Source organism: Phocoena phocoena, chromosome 4 (genome assembly GCF_963924675.1).
Source record: "Phocoena phocoena chromosome 4, mPhoPho1.1, whole genome shotgun sequence".
In the NCBI taxonomy this organism is placed as follows: Eukaryota; Metazoa; Chordata; class Mammalia; order Artiodactyla; family Phocoenidae; genus Phocoena; species Phocoena phocoena.
Window position 1 is genome coordinate 140,516,906 of NC_089222.1, and position 16,290 is coordinate 140,533,195.

The window sequence follows — 16,290 nt, forward strand, 5'->3', positions numbered from 1 at the left end:
TACAAGGTCATATAGCAAAATCATTCATTTTAAAGGAAAGAGGCTGAGTAATGTGTGCAAAGTCACCCAGAAAAGTTCACCAGAACAGATTAGGTTAGAACCTGGATCTCAATTTGCAGGTCAGTTTTCATCCTACTAGTCCAAATCGATTTCCAAATGCAAGAAAAGTGTGGAATATTCACAGGATACAATCCAAAACAGATTAAAACTCAATCTAATCATGAGAAAATATCAGACGAGCCAAATTAATTACACACTACAAAATAAGTGTCCAGCACTCATATAAAATGATGAAGTGGGGCTTCCCTGGTGGCGCAGTGGTTGGGAGTCCGCCTGCCGATGCGGGGGGCGCGGGTTCGTGCCCCGGTCTGGGAGGATCCCGCATGCCGCGGAGCGGCTGGGCCCGTGGGCCATGGCCGCTGGGCCTGCGCGTCCGGAGCCTGTCCTCCGCAGCGGGAGAGGCCGCAGCAGTGAGAGGCCCGCGTAACGCATAAAAAAAAAAAAAAAAAAAAAATGATGAAGTGATGAAAGGAAAGACTAGAGAACAGATTAAAAGAGACTAAGAAAACAAAACAGTGAATGCAGTGGGAATTCTGGATTGGATCCTGAAACAGAAAAAAACATTGATGTAAAAGCTGATGAAGTCCAGATAAATTCTATACTTTAGTCAATAGTACTGTATCAAGGATAATTTCTTAACACTTCATAAGGACACCACAGTTGTGTAAAATGTTAACCTAAGGGGAAAACAGGTGAAGGGTATATGTATACATAGGGCAACTCTCTGTAGTATAAAATTATTTCAAAATTTTTAAAAATAGAAAAAATTGGACTATTCAATTTCTCATTCCTTTACCTAAATTACAATCACAAAAGAAGAAATGTAAAGAAATATCATTTAATGTAACACATTAAAAGGGTATAATTCAGAGAGCACAAATTAAGAACTGGATAGTTTTAAGAGCACAATATGCAAAGGCACTTTTCCACAACATCTATAATATGAGGTCACTTACTTGATAAATTTCAAAAGCTGGTCAGTTATCTTCTTAGCTGATCTTGCAATTACACTCTCAGGTTCATTAAATGTTCTGGCATTATGTTCTATATATCTGACTTCCCAAACTAATGCAGATAGCCTCCTTCAAAGTAAAAAACAGGCAATTTAGGGCTTAAAAAATGAAAAGACAGAAACCAAGTAAAAAAATCCAGCATGTTAAGCCAGCATGATATATTAATTAAACCATAAGTGTAAAGTTATAATGAATAACTTTCTAATACTGTCAACTTGATCACAGTCATAAGCAATTATACTGGAAGCTGAACTGCAGAGAATACATTTAAGGACTGAAAGTCGTAACAGATCACTTAATCACATCCAGAAAACCAAAAGGGCAACCCTCCCTTTTCACACTGCCTATAGGTATATTTGAAGCTATTGAGACTCAATGAAGAAAATGTGTTAAATACCATCAATCCTAAGAAAGTCAATCTGACTATAAACTCACAAACTGGTTTCTGAACGAATGCACTACAGAGGTAAATTAACATCAACAATGTGAACTCAAGAAGTCAGTTTTTTGTAAAGATAATTTCTCAAAGCAGCTGAATCATACAGAATACCATCACCTGCTTTAAAAAAAAAAAAAAATCACTGAGAATGGGAAATTTTATAGTTTTCAAAGCTCTAGAAGCCAGAGATAAAAAGTTGATGACTCTGGGGATTTAATCTTTCAAAGGCCGAAGTCATTATTAACTAAATTTTATATTTAAATGGAGCAGCTTTTGCAAGAAAAACAGACTACTAAAGATTGAGGAATGAAACGTGGTACTTCTCCTTATTCAGGTTCTATCCATACCTACCCACAGGCATCTAACACACTGTCCTACACAGGACCAAGAAATGACTATAACAAAAGAAGAGAATGAAACAGAAAATAATGTCAATCAGCCCCCACTCCACCACTGTCACTATCAGCCACCATTACCTCTGTTAACTCTACCTGGTTAAATGGCCAAATATCTTTTCAAATTTTTTTTAAAGTAGGTTTCTACTGACCTGTAAAATCGATTAACAAGTCTCATTCGAATTGTGTACAGATCAGTTGGATAGGCCACTACAGTACAGTACTTTGGATATGTACACAGATCAACTGGACCTGCAAAAGCTGCTGCTATATCTGTAATGGCAAAAGGAAGAATTTTCATCAAGAAATTCATTACCTCTAAGTGATATTTCTCTACAAATCATTCATAACACAGAGCTACAATTAGCACTACAGGCTTACCCAAAAAGTAATAAATACAAATTGTAGTAAAGAACACAACCACAATTATGCTACTGTTTTAAAATACTTTTGTGGAAAAGAAATCTTGAACATAAACTTGTCACCGTAAAAAAACTTACCAAGATTCAAAAGTTGATCTATACCACTAATAATTCGTTCACATTCTTCATCTCTCGATTTCTGACCCCATTCACCATCTTGGGGTTTGTAGAGCAATTTCTCTAGCTCATCTGAAGTGACAGAAATACTGGCTCCTAATTCTTCAGGTGGATCAACTATGATTCCATCAAAAAAGAAAAAACAAATCAAACCAAACTAAATACACACTATATTTAAATTCAGTTGTCCAAGTTCATATACAAGATACTAATCAAAGGAAAAAGAAGTTACTTTATAGCAGAAAAACCTGGCAGACACCACCTAAATTAAATGATTAAAGTTAATATTCCCAGTAACAGGACAAACTGCTATCACATGCCTCCTGATATGATGCACTGAGAAAGACATAACGTCACTTCTCTGACACTCTTGCCAAATATGCAAACTCTGGACTTAATCATGAAATATATCAGACAAACGCAAACTGAGGGAAATTCTACAAAGTGGCCAGTGCTCTTCAAAAGTGTCATGGTCATGAAAGATAATAGAAAGATTCAGGGATTCCAGACTAAAGGAGACGAAGAAGACATGGCAATGAAATCCAATGTGTGAAAGAACATTAGGACCATGGTCAAAATTTGAAAAAGGTCTATAAGATTAGAATTGTATCAATGGTATTTCCTGATTTTGATAAATGCACTATACTTGTGTTAAGATGTTAACATTTGAGAAAATTGGGTGTTCAGAAATTCTTCGTACTCTTTTTGTAATATTCTTAAGTCTGAAATTATTTCAAAATGAAATGTTTAAGAAGTGCAATAAAAATTGATAATGGAAGAGTATGCACATTTTTAAAAAGAACAAGAGGCAATGTAAATATTCAGAGAATAGTTTCTTGAAAACTATTTTTTTTTAAAAAGGAGAAAAACGTCAAAAGAAAGAAGACAGGGCTTCCCTGGTGGCGCAGTGGTTGAGAGTCCGCCTGCCGATGCAGGGGACACGGGTTCGTGCCCCGGTCTGGGAAGATCCCACATGCCGCGGAGCGGCTGGGCCCGTGAGCCATGGCCGCTGAGCCTGCGCGTCCGGAGCCTGTCCTCCGCAACGGGAGAGGCCACGACAGTGAGAGGCCCGCGTAACGCATAAAAAAAAAAAAAAAAAAAGAAAGAAGACAAACGTATCAATCTAACAATCTGATAGGTAAAACGATGTTTTAATATTTTAAATTATTTAAAATATTATTATTTTAATATACCTTTCTGAGACTGATAATGCAAATGAGCTTTTCTTCATATGCCTCCAAATTTATTTTTCTGCCTGTTCATGTCTTTTGACAACTCTTCTAAAGACTTATTGGCCTCATTAACATGTAGAATCTCTTTATGCAAGTGCTTTTATTGATTTGGTATCGTTTACGAAGCGGCAGCTATAACTAGCAGTTAAAAGCACTGGTTGGTGCCAGACGGCTTAGGCTAGAATCCAAACTCCTATCCTTTTTAGAGGTGTGTGACTTAGCTAAGTTACTGAAAACGCTCTGAGCCTGAGTTCCTTCATCTGTAAAATTAATAATAGAGCATCACCTCAGAGTAAGACTAAATGAATCAATACATATGAAGTTCTTAGCAGCAGAGTAAGACCTCAAAAAAATGTTGGTTTTCACTTATCTATATATGTTTTATACAACGCAAAATGTCATTTCATATTGCTAAGTGTAGTTATTTAGAAAAAATTTTTTTGAAAAACACTCCTTAGTGGGAAGCAGCTGCATAGCACAGGGAGATCAGCTCAGTGCTTTGTGATCACCTACAGGGGTGGCAAAGGGAGGGTGGGAGGGAGACGCAAGAGAGAGGAGATATGGGGATATATGTATCTGTATAGCTGATTCACTTTGTTATACAGCAGAAAATAACACACCATTGTAAAGCAATTATACTCCAATAAAGATGTTAAAAAAAAACAAAAAGAGGAAAAAAAAGGAAAAACTCCTTATTTCCAAAGTAAAGCAAGGCAACAGTTGGAGATATGTCAGAGAATAAAACACAAAGGGGGTTTCCCTGGTGGCACAGTGGTTCAGAGTCCGCCTGCCGATGCAGGGGACACGGGTTTGTGCCCCGGTCCGGGAGGATCCCACGTACCGCGGAGCAGCTGGGCCCGTGAGCCATGGCCGCTGAGCCTGCACGTCTGGAGCCTGTGCTCCGCAATGGGAGAGGCCACAAGAGTGAGAGGCCTGCGTACCAAAAAAAAAAAAAAAACACAAAGGAAAAAGGGCTTGACCCTTAAGGCAGACACAAGAAAAAAAACACAGGGCAAAGATTTCATGTGTCAAAAATGGTGCATGTGGAAGGACACAAGTTCTTGCCTGTTTTTATGATGAATCAACACTAATATAAAAGAAAGCTTGACAGTGGAGAGATGGGAGCCAACAGACATACAGGGTACCCCTTCAAAAAGTTTAACAAGAATGAAGTAATTCAGTAGCAAAATGTTCAAGAAAATGAAATGAAAGCTGTTCTAAGGTATAAGACACAAATCCAAACTTGAATGGAGATAGGAAGGAGGAAACTAAAATTGTTGGAGGGAATGAACTAAGTGTAAATACCAGGTCCAAGAGAAGTTCAAAGGAGTGGGACAGCAAGCACTGGAGAAGATACGGCCTTTGGAACAAAGACCTCTACTTCTCAGACAAGTTGAGGTAATGCAAAAGACAGAAGTCAGGTTAGAGCTCTTCTCTGAAGAAAGAACAAGGGTAAAAGAATAAGGATGAGGAAAGAGAAATGGAGGCTAAGTGAAGGAGATCAAGAAGAGACTAAAGCACAATTACATGAGAAATGACAGTTGGTGACTAAGATACAGCAAGCAACAAGCTGGAAACAGAATAAGAATTAAGGAGCCAGATACACATAATTCTGTTCACTTGTTTTAGTAAAGCTCACAGTTACGATAAATTTTTAAATGTTTCTCAAAGACCACAAATGTGCTCTATGTGCATTAGTAACATAAAAACTTGAAAATGTATTTTCATTGTTTAAAAATTACATACCATTATCAGGTATTGGTTCCATGTCCCATGGGCTAAGTTTTTCAATTTCAGTATTGTCCCACCTGTTAAAACCAAAAAAAAAGTCTGGTTAGCCCTTCATAAAGACAATTGATAGCATGTATAAAATAGATAACTAATGAGAACACCGTGTACAGCACAAGGAGCTCTACTCAATGCTCTGTGGTGACCTACATGGGAAGGAAATCCAAAAAAGAGGGGATATATGTATAGTTGATTCACTTTGCTGTACAGCAGAAACTAACACAACATTGTAAAGCAACTATACTCCAATAAAAAATAGGGGCTTCCCTGGTGGCGCAGTGGTTGAGAGACCGCCTGCCGAAGCAGGGGACGCGGGTTCAAGCCCCGGTCCGGGAGGATCCCACGTGCCGCGGAGCGGCTGGGCCTGTGAGCCATGGCCGCTGGGCCTGCGCGTCCGGAGCCTGTGCTCCACAACGCGAGAGGCCACAGCAGTGAGAGGCCCGCGTATCGCAAAAAAAATAAATAAATAAAAAATAAACCTGTGGCTAATAACTAGGTACCCACTACAAGAGTAAACAAAAAGAAAATGCAAAAATTAACCTCACTGTCGCAGTAAGTTTAAATATTAACAGTATGGTTTTTTCCGAATAGGTTATAACAAACAAGTATAAAAATGTATGGTGGATTCAAGGACAAAACCAGAAATCCTGTGTGGCCTGTACCCAGGCTAAGTGAAGAAAGATAGTGTGAAGGCCTTGAATGCCACACTTCAGAATGTGGACTTTGTTTCCACAGCCAATGGAAAGGCAGCAAAGACTTTTTTTGAACAAGGGAAATGAAGTAACATGTGCTCCTGAACAATGATCCCGCAATATTGGGTTGAGGAAATATTAGGAGGCTACAAAAAAGGTCCCAGGGAAGCAAGTAGAACCTGTACCAAGGCGGGTACTAGTAACAGAGGCATTCTAGAGAGATGCTGCAAAGGTGAGACTGACGTGACTTAACAACGAACTCCACAGTGTTTTTTTTAACCTGAAACACGTCATTCATACCACAACCTGCCGCAGCGAACAAATGTTTGTAGATGACTGGTTTTCGTCTGCATACATACCTAACAATGTAACACTGGAAATGACTATCAGGGTACTGTGGCTGATACGGCTCTTGACTCAGCACCGTTCCAAACCACCAAGCATCGTCAATGATAGAACGAAACCTGTCACCTATGAGAGAGACGACCAAGTCTGAGACATCAATTTGCTAACATTAACATTTTTAACTTACAAAATACCTATGACAGATAAAACAAATCAAATAATATTCTTATCCTAAACTTAGCCATTCTTCACCACTTACCCGCAATCTTTAGTGATAAAACATACGTGAAAAAGACATAGTACTACACTCGGCAATTTACCAAAGGTATAAAACCATATAATATAATTGATGAAAACGGTTTATGACTAGGTTCCATTATTTAATGGATCCAAATGCCCACTCCAAAATAAGTTCTATTACAAACAACAAAATTTAACAAAACTCAAAAATCTTTTACAACGATGTATACAAATCAATAAATATTTAATAAGCATATTAAATATACTTATGAAATATGTAACTTTTCCTGAATAAAACAAGTTATAAACGTATGATCAGAAGTTAATCCATGATTCTTCTAAAGTTGCTGCTATATAAATATCTCCACATAAAACGGTGTTCTAATTCTTAAGATCGCATAATAAAAATCAGGTCTAAATGTACCCTTAAAAATACGTATTTATTATTTAAAAGATTTAAACATCCACATACCCCATTATCTCAGCATAATATAAAAGCAGACAAGCAGAGCTTAGGAGAGCTCCCTATACAAACCAAAGTAACTGGAAAGAATACTTCAACTGACTTCAGTGATTTTAGATTATACATATACATTTCTAAATATATTCTATAACTGTTAACAACTTCTAGAGAAAGAAACTGTATTCGATCTTTGTTTTACATATATTACAAAAGAAACACAGACTGCTGTAATAACCCTATCTCCTCCTTCCCATCCATCCCATCATTTTCAAAACAAAATCAATATGAAAAAAAGTTACTTATCCTTCATTAATAATTCTTTGGTAGATTAACAATTCCTTCTTCAAGAAAAGTTTTACAGAAATAGTATCAATCAAAATTAAAGCTACATATCACTCCCAAGAAAGAGAATATTCCCCACAAATGGTCTTGACTAAAGAAAGTATGCTTTCAATAAATTCTGTAAAACTGAAAAAAATAGCAATATCACAACTATTGGAGCTACATGTTTTGAGGTTAATATATTTTCAAATTTATATAAACATGATCTTTAAGTATATTTTACTTCAAAATCATTAGAAACCCATAAGCCCCTCATCCCACCACCCTTCTACCATTAATAAAATTCAACTTTTGGCAGTATTTCATTAATACAGATATTCCAAAACACTTCAACTTTAAAAAGAAGTCTTAATAAATTTTAACAACAAACCTTTTTAATGGAAGGAATATACCAAAATTTTGATGTAAACCAGGATTGCTGTCCAATTCTATAATGTAAATAACCTAATTTAACAAATATCAATTATAATATTTGTTACAATAAGTATTACTGTAATAATAACAAATCCAGGGGCTTCATTTTGAGAAACCTAATACAAAAATATATGGTTACTAAGTGAGCCAGTCTTTGACACCAAGAATTAGTTAGGTAATATTTTTCTTCCCTATTTATCTATCATTAGAATACTTTCAGTTGAGATAAAAATAGTTCTTTGGTATAAGACTAAAAACTTTAACTTAAAAGGAGGCTTAAAAAATTCATTTTCTCATGGTAAAAATGGGCATTTCTATTCCATTAAGATTTTTCAAATAAACCTATTTTGGCTAGTCAAAAGCAGGATAAACATCTGCTCAATAAAAAGTTCTCACAAGCAACTTCCTATAATAACTGCTCAAACTTCAGCAGAAGAGGTAAGATTTTTATGGGGGAGCAAAAACAAATTAATTAGCATAGAAGATATGATACAATAATTTCACAACCTCAAAAATAAAATAAAACCCACCAAATTACAAGGGGTAATCAGGAATCAATCTCTAGCATTTACTTGTAGAGAATTGAGGTTAAGAAATTTTTTTGAATGGGTATGTTAGTAGAACAAAATGAGAGCTTCTAATTTACACATCATGGGGGTTGAAAACCAGACTGGCTAGGAAACTATAAAGTTCTTTGGAACTTGGCTATACAATATTAACTTCTACATATTCCAGCTGTCTGGTTTGTTTTTTATTTTGTTCTGTTTTGTCTTTGGTGGCTAAATGCTTCTCTTCAAGAAAACTTTCCTTTACATCTCCAGTCCCCAAAATAACCCTGATTACTTGTGTGGACGTTACCATTAAAAATAGTGTACTAAAAAAAAAGTCTACTAAGAGCAGCCACACTCTCCAATAAGATTTCGTTTCAAATAAGGACAACTCAGGGAATTTATTTACCTGTTTCTATTGCCTGCAGAAAAAGGCTGCAGGAATTATGAAAATTAATGAGGTCTGAACATCATTTATGAATGTGTACACCAGCTGACACAGCCTAGGTAGAAGTCAGTATTTCACTAAAATTGATAAAAGGAGAATGACTTTTCATTCTCCTAGGTGACTAAAGTCAAACTCAATACATGAGCTCCCCAGACAGTATTACATACTGGAAAATAATACATATACACCTGTGAAATAACTATTACAGTTGCTGGCCTAATTACAGTCATCAATTATGTCCTGAGGAGATTAATAACCTACACAAGTCTAAGCAAGTGAGCCTACCAGCCTGCCTTAAATAGTCACCATGAAAACCACATTGAAACCACATTCAAAAAGCCACATTCAAAAGTTAGTGCCTACCTTTAGGTGATTTTATTTTTTCTGTCGACCCATACAATGCATGGTTATAAAGCGTAAGTTTTACACAAATTTTTTATGTTTTAAAGGAATGGTTACCTCAAGTCAATCTATTTAAGTCTGGGTTGATATGATTATCAAAGGTAAGATATTCTGGCATACCAGAACATTATTGTGTTATTTTTCAAATTTCTTATTGTTTTACATTACAGGTAATTTTGTTAATTATACCAGTGTCACATTAAAGATGGAAGTAATGCAGTGTGGACAAGTCTGAAAGGAAACAGAAGGTCTACTCTGGCCTATATTCCAGGAGTAAGAAATCATCCTTCCAAAATGTCACATACCATACCAAGCCCTAAGCAAAATATACTTAGCAGTCTTTTATTTCTTTCCAGAATTTACATGTTTGCATCCACCATAATAAGCAGCACCACAACCAAAATATTTAGAGCAATAAAATGAGAGATTCATTTCTCAGGGTATATAAAATTCAGTAAGGACAGACTTACAAGACTGCCAGTTCCTCTGTCTTGCTTCATCGTAGAACTGACGCAATACAAGAAAGTCAATAACATCTGGCATATCATGATATCTAAACAAAAATAAAAGACTGTTAAATTTCCTGCAGAGCAGGTTATAGTCTAGAGCAGCAATGTCCAAAAGAAATACAATGGGAGCCACATATGTAATTTTTAATTTTTGATTAGCCTTATTAAAGTAAAAAGAAACCAGTGAAATTAATCTTAATAGTGTATTTTATTTAACCCAATATATCCTAAATATTGTTTCACCACATAATCAATACAAAATAATGAGATATTTTACATTCTTTGCCTTCATACCAAGCCTTCAAAATCCAATGTGTACACTTACATCACACTCAATTCAAATTAGCGACAGTTCAAGTACTTGGCAGCCACACGTGGCTAACAGCTACCATATTGGACAGCACAGGTTTAGCAAATCATTCTAACATTTTCTCAAAAACAAATGCGGAAGCAATTTCCACTACAGGCCAGAATTCTCTACACATTTAAGTGGCATGAAAAATGTATAAAACACGCTCCCGCCTAATTGCTGCTGCAGTACCAGTATTTTTACTTCCAGTGGGTCCCATCTATCAGAACTTCAACTTACATCTTGGGCTGTCCACAGTGCTCTACTATTTACCCTGCAGCTGAATGCAAAGGACATGCTGATCAGCGAGAGGGAAAATCTAAATTTAAATAATTCCATATTTTAAAAAGTAACACGTACCTAATAGAGAAAGATTTGTCCATAAGTTTTCCAGTCGCAGGATCTATAAATGCTAGTTTGAGGCAACAAAGTGTAGGGGGCCCAACCTCATATCGTATTCCAACTATTTTGACCAACTCTTGATCCTTTAACAGATATTTTTAAAAGAATAAATGGTTAAAATAAAGCAATTCCTCAAGATTATAATTCTCCACATATTGCCAAATTAAGTCAGCTCACAATTTAGGATTCCAAACCAGAAGAGGGGTTTAATTTACCATTAATTACAATCGTTTTTGCTAAATCTTCACATCTTTTTGAAGACCGGTATTTAACACTGTTTCTAACGTAAGGAATATACCAACTTTAGAAAAAAACACAACAAACGTATAAGAAGGAACACACAAATCACCCATCAGCTCAGTGTCTAAACATAACCACCGTGCACAATCAGAATTTCCTTCTGGCTTTCTTCTCTTCCTAGGGAAACATTTTCATTTATGTAACTTTGTATTATGCAAATCAAAATATGTAAGCGTTTGGCTTATTATTCTTCAAAAACTTGACAATAAATTTCTACCTAATACATTTCAATAAATATTTGTTGAAGATCTATGTGCCGTGACCTATTCCAGGCACTAGGGGTAAGACATGGAATGGGAGAAACTTCCTACCATGATAGAGCCTCCTACTCATTATACTGTAATTAGCCTTCCCCCAATACCTGTTTCCTTAATACTAAGAATATGAGATGATTCATCCATTTATTCACTGCACAAAATATTATTGTTATAATGTGCCAAACAAAGTGCTAAAAATACAGTTGGCTCTCGTTATCTGCAGCATTCTTACTATTCTATAGTGCCACCCAAAATGATGAATTAGTGAGTTCCCAGTGAACACTGAACCACTGCTCCTGGAGGGCATACAAGGCTAGGTGGCTACAGGCCCCCAGTCTTAATATTTCAGTCACCTAATTAAGACAGTATCTTGTGTAATGTGAATTTCTATGTGAAGACACGTCATTTTTTTTTTTTTTTTTGCGGTTCGCGGGCCTCTCACTGTTGTGGCCTCTCCCGTTGCGGAGCACAGGCTCTGGACGTGCAGGCTCAGCGGCCATGGCTCACAGGCCCAGCCGCTCCGCGGCATATGGGATCCTCCCGGACTGGGGCACGAACCCGTGTCCCCTGCATCGGCAGGCAGACTCTCAACCACTGCGCCACCAGGGAAGCCCGAGACACGTCATTTAATCTACGTTGTTGAGTCATTAACATTGAACTCACAACCAACAGCACTATGACTCATGCCTAAAAGAAGCTTATCTAACACACAGATTTTCTCCGTAAGGTACATCATCATCTTCTTGTACATAGTAACACAAGACAGCACTTTAGCACTACGCTAGGGGGCCATCTTAAACAGCAAGTCACCAACACAAAAATCTGAAAAATGTTTAATGTGGTACTGAATAGACTGCAAGAAGAACATTTATGTACAATATGAGAGCTCAAAAGAAGGAAGTATCACCTTGTTCAACCTCAGCTGAGAACATGCTGGGCAGACAACTCAAATCTTTTGCCACACTGTGCACGTCTGCAAATGACTAGAAAGCACCTTGAGTAGTGATTTTGGTGTTACAAATAGCAAACAGTGAGACAGGCAAATTCGTAAATACAGAAAACAAGAAAAATGAGGATCAGCTGTCCTCAGGTACACAGTAATAAGTGAAAGAGACACAAACTTGAATGTATCTAAAGCCAAATTCAAAGAAGTAGAGCCATTGAGTTTTTTCATCTTCTAACAGTTAATGAAAGTATCAAAAATATGAAGTATAAAGATTAAAAATCACCTGTAATACTACTCTACATGTAATCACCACTAACATTTTAATGTATTTATTTTGGTTGACCATATATGTCTTTAAATTTTTATCATAACCAAAACCAGAATTTCACATCCCATTTTTCCTCTTAGTAACACACTGTGAATACGTAACATTCATTCTACAAACATTTTAAAAGCCTCGGTTACGTGGTGGGCTCTACATAGTAGCCAAATGTGTGAATATATCATGGTTTGCTTCGTTCAGTACGGTGGGATATTTGGATTTTTTCCTAATTTTTTGTTTTTATAAACAGTGATATAGAATTTAAATTTGTATGCACTTCTGGTTGTTTCCTAAATTACCAAAAGTAGAACTGCTGATTTAAAAGGTCTAAATATTTTCAGTTTCAATTCCAACTGCCAAGATACCCTGTAGGGAGCCTGCACCTGTTTCATGCACCCTTATCACCAAGCTGAACAACTATTAACAAACCTAAACCTTTGCTACTTGTTAAAACATGGTATTTTCTTTCTTTAAGTGTTAAAAATATGTATGTACATAAAATTGGTTAAGTACAGAGAAGCTAAAGTTTTTTCTGTATTTTATTACATGTGAGGTTAAACCTTTTTCTCCAACTTGTATTGGTTTCTTTGAAAACTTGCACTTCTTTTGAAAATCTGTCATGGGTACAATCATTTTAAGATTAATGATATATAGAGCCAAGCTGCCTTCCAATAATGTACAGAGTGCCCAGTGACAAGCATGTCTTCTGATTAGACCTTAATGCTTAGCAGGTAACAGCAGAAATGTTTTTAAGTTGGAGATTAACAGAAAGGTAGTAATGAAGTATGCCTCCAGTAGGTTATTTTTAATGGATTTATAAATAATTTAACTATACATGTATGTGCTAACTGTTTAATGATTTAATAATACCATCATCTTACCCTAAGATCCATTTTTCTCCATGGCTCCTTGTTAGGGTTCAGTTCATATATGTTATTTCTTCTGACAGCCTCAATATAAGCTTCATGGCCCTGTCGAAAATATATTACCTACAAAAGGGAAGTATACATTTAAAAATAAAAACCTAAGAGTAATATTAATTTTACGTTCCATATTCACATTTTTAAACTTTATTACTCTCACCTCATCACCCATTTGAGGAACAAAAGGAGACTTCCGAAGTGTGGTGTCAGTTATCCAAACCGGAGGATGAAATTCATATAAACGTTCCATGTTTGCAAGCTCTGCCTGAGTCATCCTCCGCAGATTCTGCCAAGGGGAAGAGAACAAAGTTTAGTAGAATAGAAAGGGGCAGCATGCACTGTTTAATTGAAAAACAAAAGACTTCACCATTCAGAATGGCTGTTTTATTAGCATGTCACCTAATGATTAATTTTTAAACAGCATACATATTTGGTTCTTTAACATACATAGGAACATTATCAGCTGTGCAAGCATTGTAGATCTACCTAGCACCTTCCTAGCGTCTCCTGAATTTCTAACAGATTCTGCATAGCACTTTACATCCTATGAAGCGGGTCTAATTTCCAGCTGGATCCTCTTCAACACACTAAGGCTGCTTTGCCAAGACTCCACAGTGAATTTCACCACAGACTAATCATCTCAGGGAGTCTCCTCTTGATTTGAGGTTTTAAGACTTGTAATCTTACATATGATATCACATGTGGAATCTAAAATATGATACAAATGAACTTTTATGAAATAGAAGCAGACTCACAGACATCGAGAACAACTAGTGGTTGCCAAGGGGGAGGGGGGTGGTACAGGGATGGAATGGGAGTTTGGGGTTAGCAAATGCAAACTATTATATTTAGGATGGATAAACAACAAGGTCCTACTGTATAGCTCAGGGAACTATATTTAATATTCTGTGATAAACCATAATGGAAAAACCATTAAAAAAATGACTGGTAATTTTAAAATATAACCACAAATTATTTGATACTCCTCCTTTCCTCTCTAAGAGGTGGAGCCTACGTATCCTCCACTCAATGTGGGCTCCAACTACTTCTAACAAATAGAAAAAAGCAGAAGTAACAATGTGCGACTCCTAAGACTAGGTCATAAAGGGCTTAGCCCTTGCTTAATTTTTGGATCACTTGCTCTGGGGACAATCAGCTACCATGTCAAGAAGACACTCAAGAAGCCCTATGGAGAGGCCCATATGGTGAGGAACTGAGGCCAGCAGCCAACTGTCCCATTAACAAACTTCAAAGATCCACCCCCAGTCAAGCCTTTAGACACTGTGACCCAAGCTAACATGATGACTGCAACCTCAGGAGCCAAAAATCAGCTAATCAGTTCCCAAATTCCTGATTCATCAAAACATGAAATAATACATGTTTCTTGTTTTTAAGCTAAGTTCCAAGATGATCTGTTACACAGCAGTAGATACCTAATACAAAGACATAGCATCTTTAAGTAACAACAGCTACCTATATGACAGGAGCACATGTAGCACTGTACATGGAACAAGGTACAGCAATATTACAATTAGGAGAAAAGTATGAAGACAGAACATGTCAAATGAAAATGGGAAACAGGACAACAGCAGACAAAACAAGAAGAAAGGATCTTAAAATGCCTTGAAATATATTTTTGGTGTTGGAACTGGAGGACAAAATAAGAGTTATGGTGGGGATCTGAGCAAAATAGAGCTTTCCCTCTAAATTACAGATTCAGAAAAGTATAAGTGCCAAGTCCAACTCAGAGCAGATTAGAGAAGTTTTAATAACAAAGGAAATTTTCCAAAAATAAGTTTGTTTGCATTGTACGTTTGACTCCTGATGATGTATATCGATCAAAAAATAATAATAATAAAGCCTCCAAATTCCCACAGATTTCTAATTTCTAAATATGGACAGAAACTATAAAAGTGTAGACAGATGGTATTTTTAAAGATATACTTTTCTTACCTCTTTTTTAGGCTTATTTTCTTTCTTTCTCTTTCGTCTCCTTTTTGGAGGAGATAAATTCTCAGTAGACATTTCGTCCTCTGAACTACTACGAAACCGAGTAATTCGTCGACGGGATGACGTTCGTAAAGGAGGCTGCAGATTGATGCCTGCGTCAGCCGTCCAATCAGAATATCTAGATGAAGAGCCACTAGGGAGGAAAACAGTTTCAGTCGTACAGAACCAGAATCTAAGCCCTAAGAGTAAATTCATCCTACAACCTTAAGAGAGGAGAGACAACAAGGAGGAAAGAAAAGATCCTGGGAAGATTCGACTGCCCTCCCTATCAGTGCATACTGAAATGACCAAAGACCATGAGAAGGAGAAAAATCTTCACTGACACTGGAAATTAGGAAAGGATATAAGCCTGAGAAATTTTTTTAAGTATAATGTGGATGAGACCTCATAGAAGACAACATCTAGAGCCAACTAATAATACCCTTTCCAAAAGTGAAGTGTAGCTACGAAAGCAGGAGAGACTGTGCAGAAGAGCAGCACACCCCCTAAACCGCAGGAGGCTCCAAAATGGGACTAGAATTTTTAAGTGGAATGACAAACTGTCAGTGACTACACTGAGAGCCACAAGGAAAGCACAGAACAGAAAGCTCTAAGTGGACAAAGCTTCTTGCCAACAGGGGGACTCTCCCTCATATGAGAAAAGATCCCAGAGAGGGCCTAGTCCTAACTTACCCTGGAGCAAAAGCAGAGTCAAACAGGAAACTAGGAAACTAGCCCCTGGCCCACTCCCAGCTTTAGCAAACACAGAAAAGGATAAAAATCCTCTACTGGGGCCATCATTGTCCAACCACATACCTCTCAGGCTTGATAAAAAACACAGTTCCAAAAGCTATTTATTACAAATATTATTTTTGTATTATATTTTATGTTATAAAAAGAGCTGTTTTAAAAATCTTAAGAGCATCTGCTTTG

General features: G+C 36.8%; 1 protein-coding gene across 1 annotated transcript in view; it reads right to left on the reverse strand.

The window, feature by feature from the left end:
* Positions 1-16,290, reverse strand: part of BRWD1 (bromodomain and WD repeat domain containing 1) — a 111,877-nt gene that overhangs the window by 22,223 nt on the left and 73,364 nt on the right. The window contains exons 23-32 of the mRNA XM_065876412.1: positions 15,322-15,511; positions 13,529-13,654; positions 13,327-13,434; positions 10,579-10,703; positions 9,831-9,913; positions 6,518-6,629; positions 5,425-5,486; positions 2,408-2,563; positions 2,060-2,180; positions 1,017-1,142 (exon numbers count right to left, since the gene is read on the reverse strand). Coding sequence (XP_065732484.1) covers positions 1,017-1,142; positions 2,060-2,180; positions 2,408-2,563; positions 5,425-5,486; positions 6,518-6,629; positions 9,831-9,913; positions 10,579-10,703; positions 13,327-13,434; positions 13,529-13,654; positions 15,322-15,511 — 1,209 coding nt within the window. The remainder of the gene's footprint in view (positions 1-1,016; positions 1,143-2,059; positions 2,181-2,407; positions 2,564-5,424; positions 5,487-6,517; positions 6,630-9,830; positions 9,914-10,578; positions 10,704-13,326; positions 13,435-13,528; positions 13,655-15,321; positions 15,512-16,290) is intronic.